Source organism: Mytilus edulis, chromosome 14 (genome assembly GCF_963676685.1).
Source record: "Mytilus edulis chromosome 14, xbMytEdul2.2, whole genome shotgun sequence".
In the NCBI taxonomy this organism is placed as follows: domain Eukaryota; kingdom Metazoa; phylum Mollusca; class Bivalvia; order Mytilida; family Mytilidae; genus Mytilus; species Mytilus edulis.
In genome coordinates this window covers 61,450,610-61,465,494 of record NC_092357.1, presented here as the reverse complement: position 1 = coordinate 61,465,494, position 14,885 = coordinate 61,450,610, and the positions used below count along the sequence as shown (strand labels likewise).

The 14,885-nt window shown below is 31.5% G+C and overlaps 1 protein-coding gene across 1 annotated transcript in view; it reads left to right on the top strand.

Moving 5' to 3' along the window:
* Nucleotides 1-6,461: 6,461 nt before the first annotated feature.
* LOC139504371 (ADAM 17-like protease) overlaps nucleotides 6,462-14,885 on the top strand; it is a 38,244-nt gene continuing 29,820 nt past the window's right edge. The window contains exons 1-7 of the mRNA XM_071294446.1: nucleotides 6,462-6,595; nucleotides 7,681-7,810; nucleotides 10,096-10,226; nucleotides 11,828-11,916; nucleotides 12,450-12,547; nucleotides 12,875-12,975; nucleotides 14,733-14,866. Coding sequence (XP_071150547.1) covers nucleotides 6,541-6,595; nucleotides 7,681-7,810; nucleotides 10,096-10,226; nucleotides 11,828-11,916; nucleotides 12,450-12,547; nucleotides 12,875-12,975; nucleotides 14,733-14,866 — 738 coding nt within the window. The 5' untranslated portion in view covers nucleotides 6,462-6,540. The remainder of the gene's footprint in view (nucleotides 6,596-7,680; nucleotides 7,811-10,095; nucleotides 10,227-11,827; nucleotides 11,917-12,449; nucleotides 12,548-12,874; nucleotides 12,976-14,732; nucleotides 14,867-14,885) is intronic.

The following is a 14,885-nucleotide window of genomic DNA, read 5'->3' as shown; positions in this document are numbered from 1 at the left end:
AAGGTAAAATTGTATTATAATCACAATTTTGAACACATCTTATTCAAAATTTTTAGTCAAAGTTCTCTCTAGAATTATTGGTGAATTGACCATCTGCAGGGCAAATTCTCTCTCAAATTATGAATGATGATACTAGTGTTATGAATCCAAAATTGTTTATTTATCACAAATTCTAACACATCTTATTCAAAAATTTTAGTCAAAGTTCACTCGCAAATGTTTGGCGAATTGACCGTCTGCTGGGCAGACGACAAACATTTCAAATGCCTCATCTGTAATTTAAATATACCGGTGCGGTGCAGCAACGTACACTTTCATCGCACTAATTTCATTTTATTAAATGTCCCAATACATTACCAAATTTCACAGGTATCCATATCGGATAGGAGGAGGAGTCGGAGATTATTTGGTTCATCAGAAAATTAACCTTATGCTTTACTGAATGAATTCAAATGATCAAGTTGAGGAAGAAATTGAGGAAACTGAGAGGGTTGCACGGGTGGATTTAAAAAATTAAAAAAGAAGTAAGAGGAATAACAACCTGGAAAAACAGGTGCTCTATAATAAGTTATTTTCGGAAAGGTCTCCTTAATTATTTTTTTTTTTAAATAAGGGATTCCATTCCCCCTTTCTTTCCCTAAACTGCATGATACGTAAAATAAAAGTAAATTATAAATATGTTTTTTGTTACTTTGAGTACTTTTATTGTTTATTTTTGTGCTAATAATTTTCAGTAAGAAAAGCGCCGATCTGAATATACTTTCTTATATTTGATAAGGAGAAAATCGCACGGTCAAAAAATTTCTCATTTTTCTTACATTTAACAACTAATCTTAAACCAGTATTCAAATTGGACGAACATCTCCCCTTTTCTATCTATAAAACTGATTTTACAATAAAATATAGTTTCGCCTCTATTATTAAATCTGCATTGTATTGGAATTTCCAAGGTTGGTGATGTAGATATTTTGCATTGTACATGTCGATTTCCAGGTGTAAATCCAGGTGTTTGTCAAATAACCACAGATATTTTTAATATTTACATTTTTATCTTAATATATGTTAGTTATGTGTTTAATCATTTCACAGATCGTTTGTTAGTTGTAGTTTTATTATGTGTTATAAAAAGTAATTTCAAGTAATAAAACAAGATTATAGTGTTAATTTTGACAATCTGTAAAATGTGGTCTGGAATGGAGAGAAGAGACCTTTAGTGGATCTGGAAAAAGGTGTTTTGAAAGCAAATGTAAATACTGCTAATATGTATTGCTAAATGTCCATTTTGCGATACCGTGATGCAAATTCAACAGTCGAAAATAAATGACAACGTCATGGCGAAAAAGAAAAAGACAAACAGAAAAACAGAAAAACAGAAAGTACACAAAACACAGGAATTGATCATTTCATAAGCATGTGCATATCAACTTTTAAAGTCTGATAAGGCAGAGCTTTGTAAAACTTGTGTTTTTATCCGACTGGATTTTTTTCTTTATTTTGTTGTTATACAAATGTAATATAATAACTTAAAAAGATTGGCCAACACATTAAATAGTCAATGTGTACGAGTTGTAAAATAACAATATACTAATATTCAAACATGGTAGTTAATGCTATTCTTTGTAAAAAAAAAAAAAAGAAGACTGGATTGTGTACGTTACTCTAGATTTTATTGTAATTATATAAAAAGAATGACAAACAAATTAAAATAGTCAATGTGTTCGAGTTGTACCACAACAATCGGAACATTCAAACGTATGAATCAGTAGTATTACAAACATATGAATCAGTAGTATTACAAACATATAAGTATTGCGGTTGTCCACCACGCTGTTATGAAAATGATTCTAAAATAGTCAACGTAAACGAGTTGTACCACAACAATAGAAACATTCAAACATATGAGATGACATGTCATGGGTCAATTTATTAAGTTCCTTTTGTTGTTGAGAAGACATAACATGGAAATATTTGATTCCGGTATTTTTATGTTTGTTATATTTTACACTAATCCTGTTAAAGCGTTACTAAACATGATCTTATACACCTTGTGTTAACTTGAATAACATCGTACAAACAATCAAAACGATAATATCGACGAGGCAAAGGAAAAAACTAAAATAAACAATAAAGAACTAATGCTTAAGTTCGTAGGGTTCAAACATATATATATACCCAACACTTTAACTAAAATTAATTTGGCTAGTTTAATTTTCTTAAAGTTTTGACAAAGTATTTACTTTGACCCTTTTACAAAAATATAAAAATTTCAAAAAATTTGAACCAACCGTTTTATCAGAAAAATTACACTGGTTATATAGCAGTTTGACAAACACTTATTTTGATCATTGAGAAGCTTAATATTCCCTTAACAACACAACGTAATTAAAACGTTTAGCTGATTTTACAGAGTTATCTCCCTGTAGTGTTAGGTACCACCTTAAAACGATAATATCGTAGAGGCAAAGGAAAAAACTAAAATAAACAATAAAGAACTAATGCATAAGTTCGTAGGGTTCAAACATATATTGCAATATAGGATAGGAAATAACATTCCTACATTTTATTCTTTTTCGTTCAATTATGTCACATAACGTAAACAAATGGGAATCGACAAGGACGATGAAAAATGAGGTTACAATCCAAAAAAGACATGGAAATAGGAGACGATGGCGCAAAAGCACGTGTGAAGATCTGTGTCAAACTTGATAAATGAGTGTGCTATCCTTTACTGCATTTTAAAGAAAGTCGAGAAACTTTTTCCTTTTTATTTTTGGTTGAATTGCTTCAAACTATCAACTATCAACTATTTCCAGTATAGTCGGGACGATCATGAAAAAGTTTTAACATAAACAGTACATGAAATAAGTAGGCACTGCGACATATGGGTTGGTCTTGATTGACAGCAGGAAATTTGATGTTTGCTAGACTTTTCAGAATCCATAAGGTGATGACGTCCTTTCTTTTTTCCAAAGACGATATCAAAATTACGTATCGTTCTGAAGAACACACAACAGTAATCAAAAGAGGACAACAAATACCAATTCAAACTCATAAATTGAAAATAAACTGACAACGCCATGGCTAAAAAAGAAAACAGACAAACTGAGACAAACAACAGTACACAAATCAAAGAGTAAAAAACAACATAGAAAACAAGAGACAGTGCAACACGACCACCACCAAAATCTGTAGGTAATCGTTGGTGCTAAGAAAGGATAAGCAGATCCTGCTCTTCATTTGGCATTCATTGTGCTGCTCATTTTAGAACAACGCTGATGATATCATGATAGGATATGTACAAGCTCTCAGATATCGTAGCAAAAGTTGGAGGTAATCGCCGGTGCTACGGAAGTGTAAGCAGACCCTGTTGAGGCCCCTCATGGGGGAGGTCCTAGTAATCACATAATCACCATTTTTTTGCCAATATAATCACATAATCATTAAATATTTGCTTATCTTTAGTAATCAAATAATCATAAACTAAAAATACAGTCCTAAGTAATCAAATAATCATGAAATATTTGGCTTAATAATCAAATAATCATTAAAAAACGGCCAAGTAATCACATAATCAAAAACCCCATGAGGGCCCTCCCTGTTCTTCATTTGGCAACAATTATGTTCCTCATTTCGATACAACCCTGATGATATCATGATAGTATATTTACAAGCTCTCAGATAGCGTAGCAAAACGAAGCAACTAAGAAATGTATACACCATTTGCAGAAGCTGTTGGAATACTGCTACATAAAAATGGAAAGTTCACAATTTTAAAACTGCAATCGTCTGTTTTGTTGTTAAGTAATTTTAAAGGGTTGAAAAAGTGTTGTTCGGTCAACGCTTTTACACTCTCAATAAAGTTACAAAAAGAAGCATTTAATACTTATTTAAATGTACCCACTACAATTATGAAATAATTTTAGATTAGAAAGAAAACTGTACAGTAAATTAACTGAACGAGCAAGGAGCTGACGTACTCTTTACAAAATACACTACGTCAAAGTGTTGCTTATAAAATCATGCAAATGCTGATCTTTTATCATCATTCAATGGACGAAGAATGTAGATGCATTTCCACGGAAAATATTTATTTGTAAAATATGTGGCATGCCATGCAATAAAGACAAGGACAACTTGAAATTATCAAGCATTCTTTATCGCATTTAAGAAAATGTTTGAAATTTTGATTTAAACAAATAGATTGACGGACAATAAATAAAAGAATCCTGCACAGTTCAAGTATCAAATAACTATCAATATAATGGAGCAATTACCGTCTAATAACGTGCAATAGTGTGGCTTGTCAAAATCTCCCTTCAGCCATGAAACGTGATGTTTCCCGCCTTTAAGCTACCAATTATATTTTCATAATAGATTATAGGATAAAATTGACAAGGCATATTGAAATTAGGACAAGAAGATAAACAGTAGAATAACCCCAAGGAAGAACAGAGATATTTAAATTGATATACTTTTTAAAATGAAAATACCAGTATTGAAATTCATCCGTTGTATAATTTAATTATGTTTAAGATGTAGCGGGTTTCCGGCGGCTTTCGAGATGCAAATTAAATACTGTGGTGTTTTGTTGTTGATACTTTTACTAAATGATATAGTGACATGTTTAAAATTAATTACAAAAGAGATAGTGTCCCTTTTTCCTTAGTTGTTTCATCAAAAAATATAAATATATGATGGGGGGTGGAGCGGCTTAGCGGAATTAAAATATATAAAATAATAGTATGAGATAACATAAAACGATAGATTAGTATGTTTATTCGTTGAATATAAAAAAAAGAAGAAGATGTAGTATGATTGCAAATGAGACAACTCTCTACTAGAGACCAAAATGACATAGAAATTAACAACTATAGATCACCGTACTGCCTTCAAAAATGACCACAGCCCATACCGCATTGTCAGCTATAAATTGAAAATGAAAGATATTATAAAATCCCAAGAGAGGAACCACTTTGTCATAAATGTAAAATACTACAGGATGAGAATTTGTTTTCTTCTCTATTGTGATTATAATAAAACTCTAAGAAATGCCTTTTTCAACACATATGTATTGAAAACAATAACTTTAATAATTTAACTAAAGAAGAAAAAAAATATTATTTACTAAATCCATCAACGCCTTTGCAAACAAAAAAGTAATAATCCTTCTTGAAAAGTCATTAGAACTAAGGGTAGGGGACTTTTAACAGCTTGTTTTTGTTATGAATTCTGATGCTGTTTTTATAGTGTATGTTTGATATGTATGTATATATATATATATAGATGTTTATTGTGTTGATATATGTTGGTCACAAACTGTAAAGTTTATACGACAATAAAATATTGGATTTGATTTGATTTATAAAAGGCCCCGAAATGACAATGTAAAACAATTCAAACAAGAAAACTAACGGCCTTATTTAAGTACAAAAAATGAACGAAAAACAAATGTGTAACACATAAACAAACGACAACCACTGAAGTAAAGGCTCCTGACTTGGGACAGACACATACCTAAGCTTGTATCTTTAAATTTTCCAATTGTAACTCAGTATAGTTTGTGTCTGGAACTACTAGGACTAATACTGAATAAAAGTAGGACTTACTAAAGCACCAATTGTGATAATTATAACAATAGTTTGTGTATGGAACTACTAGAACCCGTGAATATAAGAACAAGTACAAGTCTTACCTACTTAATGTAACGACCATAATAGCAGTATCAGTATCATGTGGGTGGTGGTGCAAAGAGGGTGTAATTCTGAGGTGTAATTTAACGCCCCAATTTGATTTGAAAATATGAAAACATTTTTTGAAATACACTCTTTTAAAATATTCGCTCTATCCTTGGCCTTTCAAGTACTGTTAAATCGACCATTTGTGTTCAAGTTCTGTTTTATTATGATGGTTATTGTTGTGCTTCTTAGTAATCTACTGGGATAAGCCATTTGCAACTAGTGTTTACTATTTGTTCTTTTGTCGTGCTGCTACACCCACTGCTACAGTAGAGCTAGGTCTCCTTTTCTGTTCTTTGTTGATATTTTCTCTTTTTCTCATTATATGTAGACTCATTAACTAATATATCATATCATCCCGTAAGTTAAGGTCAAATTATAACCGTTACTGATCGTTACTACACCAGAGACACATGATACAATTCTCTGTTAGTGTATAAACCTGGGACTATAATACTAACGTTAGTATAGTCCCAGTATAAACGAAAAAAAATATGTGTATTTTTGGATTTAAATGTGTTCGGATGCTTAAAGCAACTACTGTTTGACGGATGAGAGCTTAATGTTATAAAGAGTGTAGCCAAGAAAAGATTCTGCAAAACTTTAAAAGAATTATTCTTAGAAAATATAATTGCTTCAAAAACAATACAATACGGTTAGAAAATACGGAAACTCTGATCCATCCGGAGTTGTTTGGTTTATATTTTAATAATTACCTCCCTTTATCTAAGCGCGAATTTCCGTTCAATTTCCGCAAATAAACAAGAGTTTGATAGAAGAAAATAATTATGACAGGCTGTGAAACATGAGAATATTGATATTTTTATGGATAGCTTTTATCTTTATAACTCTGTCTACAGGTAATTTTAGTCTGATCACTTTTATCATCACACACTTAGGTTTCTTATGAAACCGAAAACACCCCCTTTTTTTAGCATTCCTCATGGTATACTCATAATTTACAGGTCAAAAGACTTTAAGTTGTGAGTCACTTTAAACGATGCTTCTTAAGTCCAACATCTCTGTCTTAAAAACCCCAAAGAAAACATTTAAACAATCAGCATGATCAGTTTTCACAGTTTTTAGAGGTTCTGGTACAAAGTTCTTGTTTGAAGTTGCTGATATGCTATGGCTTAGTTCATCTAAATGACTAATTCTTTGTTAGATACTGGGTTCGTAGCAAATTTTTGATGCACCTAATTGCTATTTGTCCACCATTACTGGACTCACAACATGCTCAAAGGTTCCCGTAAAATTTGGATATCATAATAGAAAATATCTGATGCCGCAATGAAAAAGTGATTGTTGCATGGGGACATCAATAGTTCAAGAGACGCAGATTCTCGGTTCAAGTGTCTCAGATTTCTAAATAGTTAAAAGGTCTATTTGGCCAACCACACAATCCAATAATGCAATATATTGACGATTACATTGATTATACAGTCAATGTACACAGTCTGGAAACTTTCAAGGAGGTTCCACACCTGGAAAAGAGGCAAAAGATGCTGAATGAAAATCCAAACTCTTAAGTCATAAAATAAACTTGACAACACCAAGGTCTATATTCATGATATATAAGTTTGAAAACAAACAGATTATATAAAAAAGAAGATGTGGTATGATTACCAATGAGACAACTGTCCACAAGAGACCAAAATGACACAGAAATTAATAACTATAGGTCACTGTACGGCCTTCAACAATGAGCAAAGCCCATACCACATGTGTTAATTTTCTAAAATTGGACTGGTTAATAAACAATGATAAACAAATCAAGCTATTTCATTACAAAACTTACAATGAATGTGGACTACAAAGTAATGCACGATGTACCTTAAAAAGATGGTAATTGGTACCTCATGAAAACTCCACACTTCTATGACTATTAAAAAATGTATGACATGTATGACTATCACATTCACAAATGTATATAACTATCTTTTAGGAGATGAAACTTTTAAGCTAAAATACTTTGAGACTTTGAAGTCATCAGATATTCGATCAAGAGTCAGAAGGAGTCCAGATCCAAATCCAGCATCACGTTTACATGAGTTCTGGTTTTCATCATTTGGAAGGTAAGTTTGTTCATGATCAGGACATTTTACCATGCTAACATCATACTATTATATCTGTATTCATCTTGTATTTTTCTCTGTCAACTTTTATTTAGTTTTTAGAGAATAAATTAAATTATCATATACTTAGACTAAATAACATATAAATTTTACCGTATGATAATAGCATTAAATTGACGTAAATTCCATATAATTGGTGCTTAGCGGGCTGATATGAAAAGTTTATCACATGCTTCGATTGTTATCACATGCCTTTCCGTAACGTTATCACATGGCATTCCGGTAATACTCGGCCAATTCTGGAAAATACACCTCAATGCTACGTTTTCAGTGAAAAACATTACAAAATAGTGTACAAAACAATTATTTGAATACTGGAAAGTATATTGTTTAAAATAAAAAAAAACTAGAAATAAAAAAAAAAAAAAAACAAACAAATTATTTAATAAATGCATTTTTTAAGTTTTTCTTAAATATAATTTAGAAAGTTTCCTTAAACGGTTGACTTTTCCAAACAATGATCATTAGGTATATTGTTGAATTATTTGTTGCCGATTCGTCCATATTAAAATGTTTGTTTTCTCTCTCTTTGTTGAGTCATATGATAGAAAGATTTCATATTGAATGTATCAAATTTTGGGCCCGACGGCCGTGAACTTTTTTACTCTTTAAACTTCGGGAACCACATACAAGGATCAATATGTGAATCTGTTATTTTTCTCTACCGTTGAAGCATATGATAAAAAGATCATAACATGTCATTTTTCATATCGCATGTATTATCAGCCCTCGGTCAATATCAGCCCTCGAGCCGTGCGGCTCTTGGGCTGATATTGAACCTAGGGCTGATAATACATGCGATATGAAAAATGCCATGTAATAATCTGATAGTATCTATCATATATACAACTGATATAACAGACACTTTAATAAAAAAAATTAAGAAAAAAAGTCTCTAAAATCGTGTTAATTATATATATTATATAGTAATTATTATGGTTATTTAAAATTGTGCTTGTGATCATTGGTGATTTAGTGCTAATTCAGAAATGAAATATTTGTTATGATTGTATGATACATGTGATATTTGTCTTTATTTTATTCAGTAAAATATGAAATATTCTGAAAAAGCACATTTAAACAACAAAACAAGGTTTATTAACATTAACTACAAAAGCTAAACATTCCGCCTACACATTATTCATTATCAAGTATTCAAACATTTTTCAAAGACATGAAAGAGTATGCTACATTGCAGTGATCTCCCCAGACCGTTTTAGCATCCCGGTACTGAGATGCTATAATTTTTTACCGTGACGCTATAATATTTTCCGCGACGCTATCATTATTTTCAAGATGCGATTTTTTCTTGCATGTAAATGCATTACCACAAAATCGATCAATGTCCTAATTTACGAACTTTTTTGTAATTACCGTGCACAATGATTGTACAGTAAAACCTGGCTAAACTGAATCCTGCATAAACCGAAAACGTGTATAAACCGAACATGTTATTTTAAAGCACCGTCATATCAGTTTGTATGCGTTGTGAACCTGATAGAACCGAACATCAGCCAAAACCGAACACAATCTTAAGTCCCGAAGAGGTTCGGTTTAAACAGGTTTCACTGTACCTGTAACTTGGAATGTTGACTTTGTTGAAAGATTTTCTGTTATATTCTCTATTGTTAAATAATCTTTATGATCATGATGATATAAATATTATTTTCAAAATAATAAATGAAAAACATAATGAATTTTATAGCATCAAAATTTTTCTCATTGGACTAGTCATGACAAAAAAAAAAACAAGTCCCTGGACTCGCCTTTCAAAATCCTTTCTGAGAATCCTGCTTCTTTTTTATGATAATAAACTCGATCAACTGAATTGATTGGAGCTTTGTTAGGATAGGGGGAAAAATCTATTGATCAAGTTCTTATTGATTAAATTGGTCATCTGTTGGACATGTCTACTCTTAAAGGGGGGTAGTTTACCTTACCTAATATTAACTTCACGGTTTAGCTAACATGCAAGCTAACCAAAGATATTACCTTTGCCTACACAATCAATGCAATCCGCTGTAAAAAATACACACCAATATAACCAATCAAGGACTACTACACCATACATTTTTTGTACTCATGAACACACGTATATATATTGAAAGCTTGTTATCATTTTGTTGTTTTTTCATGTATAGTTATTTTTACTGTCTAAAAACACACCTGCTATTGCTTATTTCAATTATATTTTCATTCTTTAGTATTTTGTGTCTTTTTTTCAGAGATTTTCATTTAATGTTAAAGCAATCATCTGTAGTGACTAGAAAAACTAAAGTGACGCTAATAACGCCAAGTGGAGGCAAAGTTGAAAACCAGTTAAATTTACAAGATTTTTTTACTGGAACAATTGCAGGTAAGATTAGTGAAATAGGGGGGGGAGGGGGGGGGGGGGGGGGGGGGGGGGTCTTCAATAATATTTTTTTAATTTTTTTCATTTTCATATTACTGTTGGATACAAATTTTCGTGGATTTATTGGGTTCAGGGAAACCATGAATTTAAATTTTAAAGAACTACAAATTTTATTGAAAAATGTATGCAGACTTTGTCAAAACCACGAAATTTAATATTCACGAATATGCAAGATTTTCTCAAATCACAAAAATTGGTATGAAAATAAATGAATCCACAGTATCCATGATATCCTTTAGTATATTGCCCAGTTTTAAAAGTCAAATGATACTTCAAATTAAAAAAAATAAATCTATTTTTTTACATGAATTGCTGAAGTTGAACTATAAGAAATTGGTTCATGGATTTTTTTTTAAAAGAAAAGAAATTACTAAAAGACAATAGACACAAAATTCAAATCTAATAGTGCTGTCAGTTACTGAAAATTAGAACAAAGCCAATAGACCACTTTTGAGTTTGTCCTTCACCGGAAAAAACTTGTCAATTATACATGCCTTTATGACGTCATTTACCAGATAGAGGGGATCGCCTGTACCCCTGTACTATTAACGTTCATCAAGGGTCTTAGTGATCGTCATTATGCAGGATAAACTAGAAATAATGTTTTATCAGTAGGTACTTAATCACAATTCCCTTATGACAGCAGTGCTGATTGTCAATTATGAGAATTCAATTTGTCGAATTATTCGTGCAATATAGCATCATAGTTTTCCAACCACTTGCTCAACATTGGAACAGAAGTGATGCCACCCCTAAACGCACAAATGATGTTCACTTAAGGTGGCTCAAGCGTATTCGAAGTTTCTATCAGAAGTGCCGTATTTTTGGTTATTTTATTCTTTAAAGAAAATGATTCAAATTGGTCAAAAAAAAATAGGGGGTCACGGACCATTTAAGCTCAAAATTTTACTTTTAAACAGGTATGTAAAATGGACCATTTTTCAATGAAATGATAGGGGAAATAGAGTTGTTGACATATTTTTTCGGAATATCAAAAAAACGTTCTATGACAATTGGTCCAAAACTGTTATATGAAAAGCTGGAATATAGCTTCAAAGAATGAGCCAATAAAAAACATAGGTCACCGATAAGGAAAAAAAATATTTTACCTAAAAACCCAAATTTTGGCGGGAAAATGGTGAAAATGGGTGAATTGTCATTTTGACCCTTTAAAAAAATACCGATAATAACGAAAATATTCTATTAGTTACATAACTACAATGATTTGACATTTCTAATCAATCAAAATATTAAAAAAAAATATATCGAATTTACGACAAATACTTTTGTAATTCATGGGTGAAATTATGCGCATTCGAATAGTCCCGAGCCACCTTAAACTGAAGTTTTTGACGGAAATGCATCGAACTTGAAAGTTGTCTATTACAACTGATAATATATCTCATAAAAAAAATTGTTAGGTTGTAAAAAAGTGTTTATATATATTTCTGTATTTCTCATGACAGATCAGTCAATTTTGTGAAGTCACTTTCAATGTTTTGGTTTTTAAAATTGATAAATTGATAATTTCATTGATTTGATAGGTGATGATGACGCCCATGTGGAGGCTCATTGGGAAGACAATCTACTCTCAACCTATATCACAACAGCAGATGACATCTATATCATAGAGGTATAGTAGAATTTATTGGCTAATCAGATTATAGAAACACTTATAGACTATAATGTATGGTGTCTTTATATACATGATCAATTAAGTTTTAAAGATGAGAGTTACCAAGCCAAAAAAAAATTTGAATAATACAATATCAACCTAGTCAAAAAGCCACACACTTGAAAATTTAATTTTTTTGTTGTTGAAACCCTGAAAAATGCAGTTGAATTAATTTCTAATTTATGCATTTTCTTACTTGTTACTTTTCCTGAATACGCCACACTTGTTAGCAAAACATGTTGAACAGAAGAAACTCTTACAACGCGGAAATTGATGGGTGTTGTTGTCTTTGTTTAGTTTATTAATAGTTAGTAAAAAAATTAAGTAAACATGCCTGAACCTGTATCAATTTCCTACACTTTTGGCGTTATTTCGCTTAGGTTAACTTTCTAAGGAGCAAATCTTACTAGTTTTGAATTTGAATCACAAAAAGAAAACAAAAAGAAGAAATGAACTGCAATTTTCTTGATAAAAAATTGTATAATTTGCAGCCATCATGGAGAGTTCTAGGAGAATCAACAAATCACAGTTTAATAGCATACAGAAAATCTGATGTCAAATTGGAGGAATATCATCTTGGAGGAGAAAAGTAAGTAACATTTAAAGTGAGGGGGATTTCATGCTTTTGTGATTGGTGATAAAGTAAGCATGTGGGACAGAGTGGGTAAAAAGGTTGAGATTGGGGATACAGCGGTAATAAAAAGTAAGGGGTAAACTAGTGAAATGCTAAAAAGATAAAAAAAAAAAAAGGTGAGATAATTTCTTTTAGTGGTTTTCAAAAAAACAGGATATTTTGATGTAGTAATTTTTATTTAACAAAGTGATCGCTAAAAAGTTTTATTTGGTATTCCACTCAGAATTGATGTTTTTAAGAAAGAATTTTTTTGAATGAAACATTTATTTGATATTTTCATAGGGTGAGGTTTTGTGCACAAGATGATAAATATGATAAAAGTCATAACAGAGCTAGTGAATACTTCCTCCAGATGGCAGCACTTAATACTCAGACACAAAAAGGTGAGTTTTTGTAAAAAATATAAGAAAGTATAAAAAGAAGATGTAGTATGATTGCCAATGAGACAGCTCTCCACAAGAGATCAAAATGACACCGAAATTAACAATAATAGGTCACCGTATGGCCCTCAACAATGAGCAAAGGTCTGTTGAAGATTATATGAGCAAAAAATACTGTTTGTGATTGATTTTGTAGATAGAAATTAAATGGAGCCAGTAGACAGTTATTTGTATCCTTAAAATCTTGATAAATGCATGGAAAAGAGAGGGAAAAGATATCAAAGGGACATTCAAGTTCATAAGTCGAAAAATAATAACAAACAAATAATAGTACACAAGACACAAAATAGAAAAGTAAAGGCTGAGCAACACAATAAACTGGGGGTGATCTCAATTACTTCAGAAGTGTAAGAAGATCTATCATACTCCACAAGTGGCATCGGTTTGGGGCGAAAATACAATACAGTTATCGCCATATGTTGTATTGAAGAGCTCTGTAAAAATAATGTCAGATTTATAACACTGAATGCAAAGCAAATTGATTCAAACTACCAGATGGTATCATTAATGGACTTTGTATAAAGAATTTACTCTATGGGTCTAGTTCAAAAAAAAGTTACATTGTAAAAAGTAAAATAACAAAAATACTGAACTCCAAGGAAAAATTGAAAACGGAAAGTCATTTATCAAATGGCAAAACCAAAAGCTTTAACATATTATCAATTGAATAGAAAACAACTGTAATATTCCTGGAACATAACAACTGTTGAAGACAGGATGGTGTATCCATTTTTTTGTGCTACTGTGGGTTAATTTATTTTCATAGGAAGGGTTTTTTATTTTGTTGACATTTGATTTCATGGTTTTGCAAAAGTTAGCATGTACACACAACACAATAAAATTGAGAATGGAAATGGGGAATGTGTCAAAGAGACAACAACCCGACCAAATAAAAAACAACAGCAGAGGGTCACCAACAGGTCTTCAATGTAGCGAGAAATTCCCGCACCCGGAGGCGTCCTTCAGCTGGCCCCTAAACAAATATATACTAGTCCAGTGATAATGAACGCCATACTAATTTCCAAATTGTACACAAGAAACTAAAATTAAAATAATACAAGACTAACAAAGGCCAGAGGCTCCTGACTTGGGACAGGCGCAAAAATGCGGCGGGGTTAAACATGTTTGTGAGATCTCAACCCTCCCCCTATACCTCTAACCAATGTAGTAAAGTAAACGCATAACAATACGCACATTAAAATTCAGTTCAAGAGAAATCCGAGTCTGATGTCAGAAGATGTAACCAAAGAAAATAAACAAAATGACAAAAATACATAAATAACAACAGACTACTAGCAGTTAACTGACATGCCAGCTCCAGACTTCAATTAAACTGACTGAAAGATTATGATTTCATCATATGAACATCAGGCACAATCCTTCCCGTTAGGGGTTTAGTATCATACCATCATAACATATATGAGAAGAACATAACCCGTGTCATGCCAACAATTGTTTTAAAAAAAAAAAAAAAAAAAAAAAATGTGTTTAGTTCCGATGCAAAGACCTTATCAGTGACTCAATATTACAAGCATATATATAGGGAATTTATAATTTACTGAACTTACAAAATTGGTTCACCTTATCTCTATGACATGTAATCTATGCAAATTGATAATCCACAAATAATATTGAATCCACGGTATCACATATATAAGATTTTAATTGTATTTATCGTGATGGTACTTTTCGTTTTGTAGGTCAAAGTAGAGTTAAAAGAGAAAACATAAGATCATTTGGAACAAAGAGAGTTTGCAAGTTATTTTTAGTTGCAGACTACGAATTCCATAAAAATGTTGGTGATGGAAGAGCTCATACCACAGCTAATTATATTGTTAGTATGAAATGGCGTT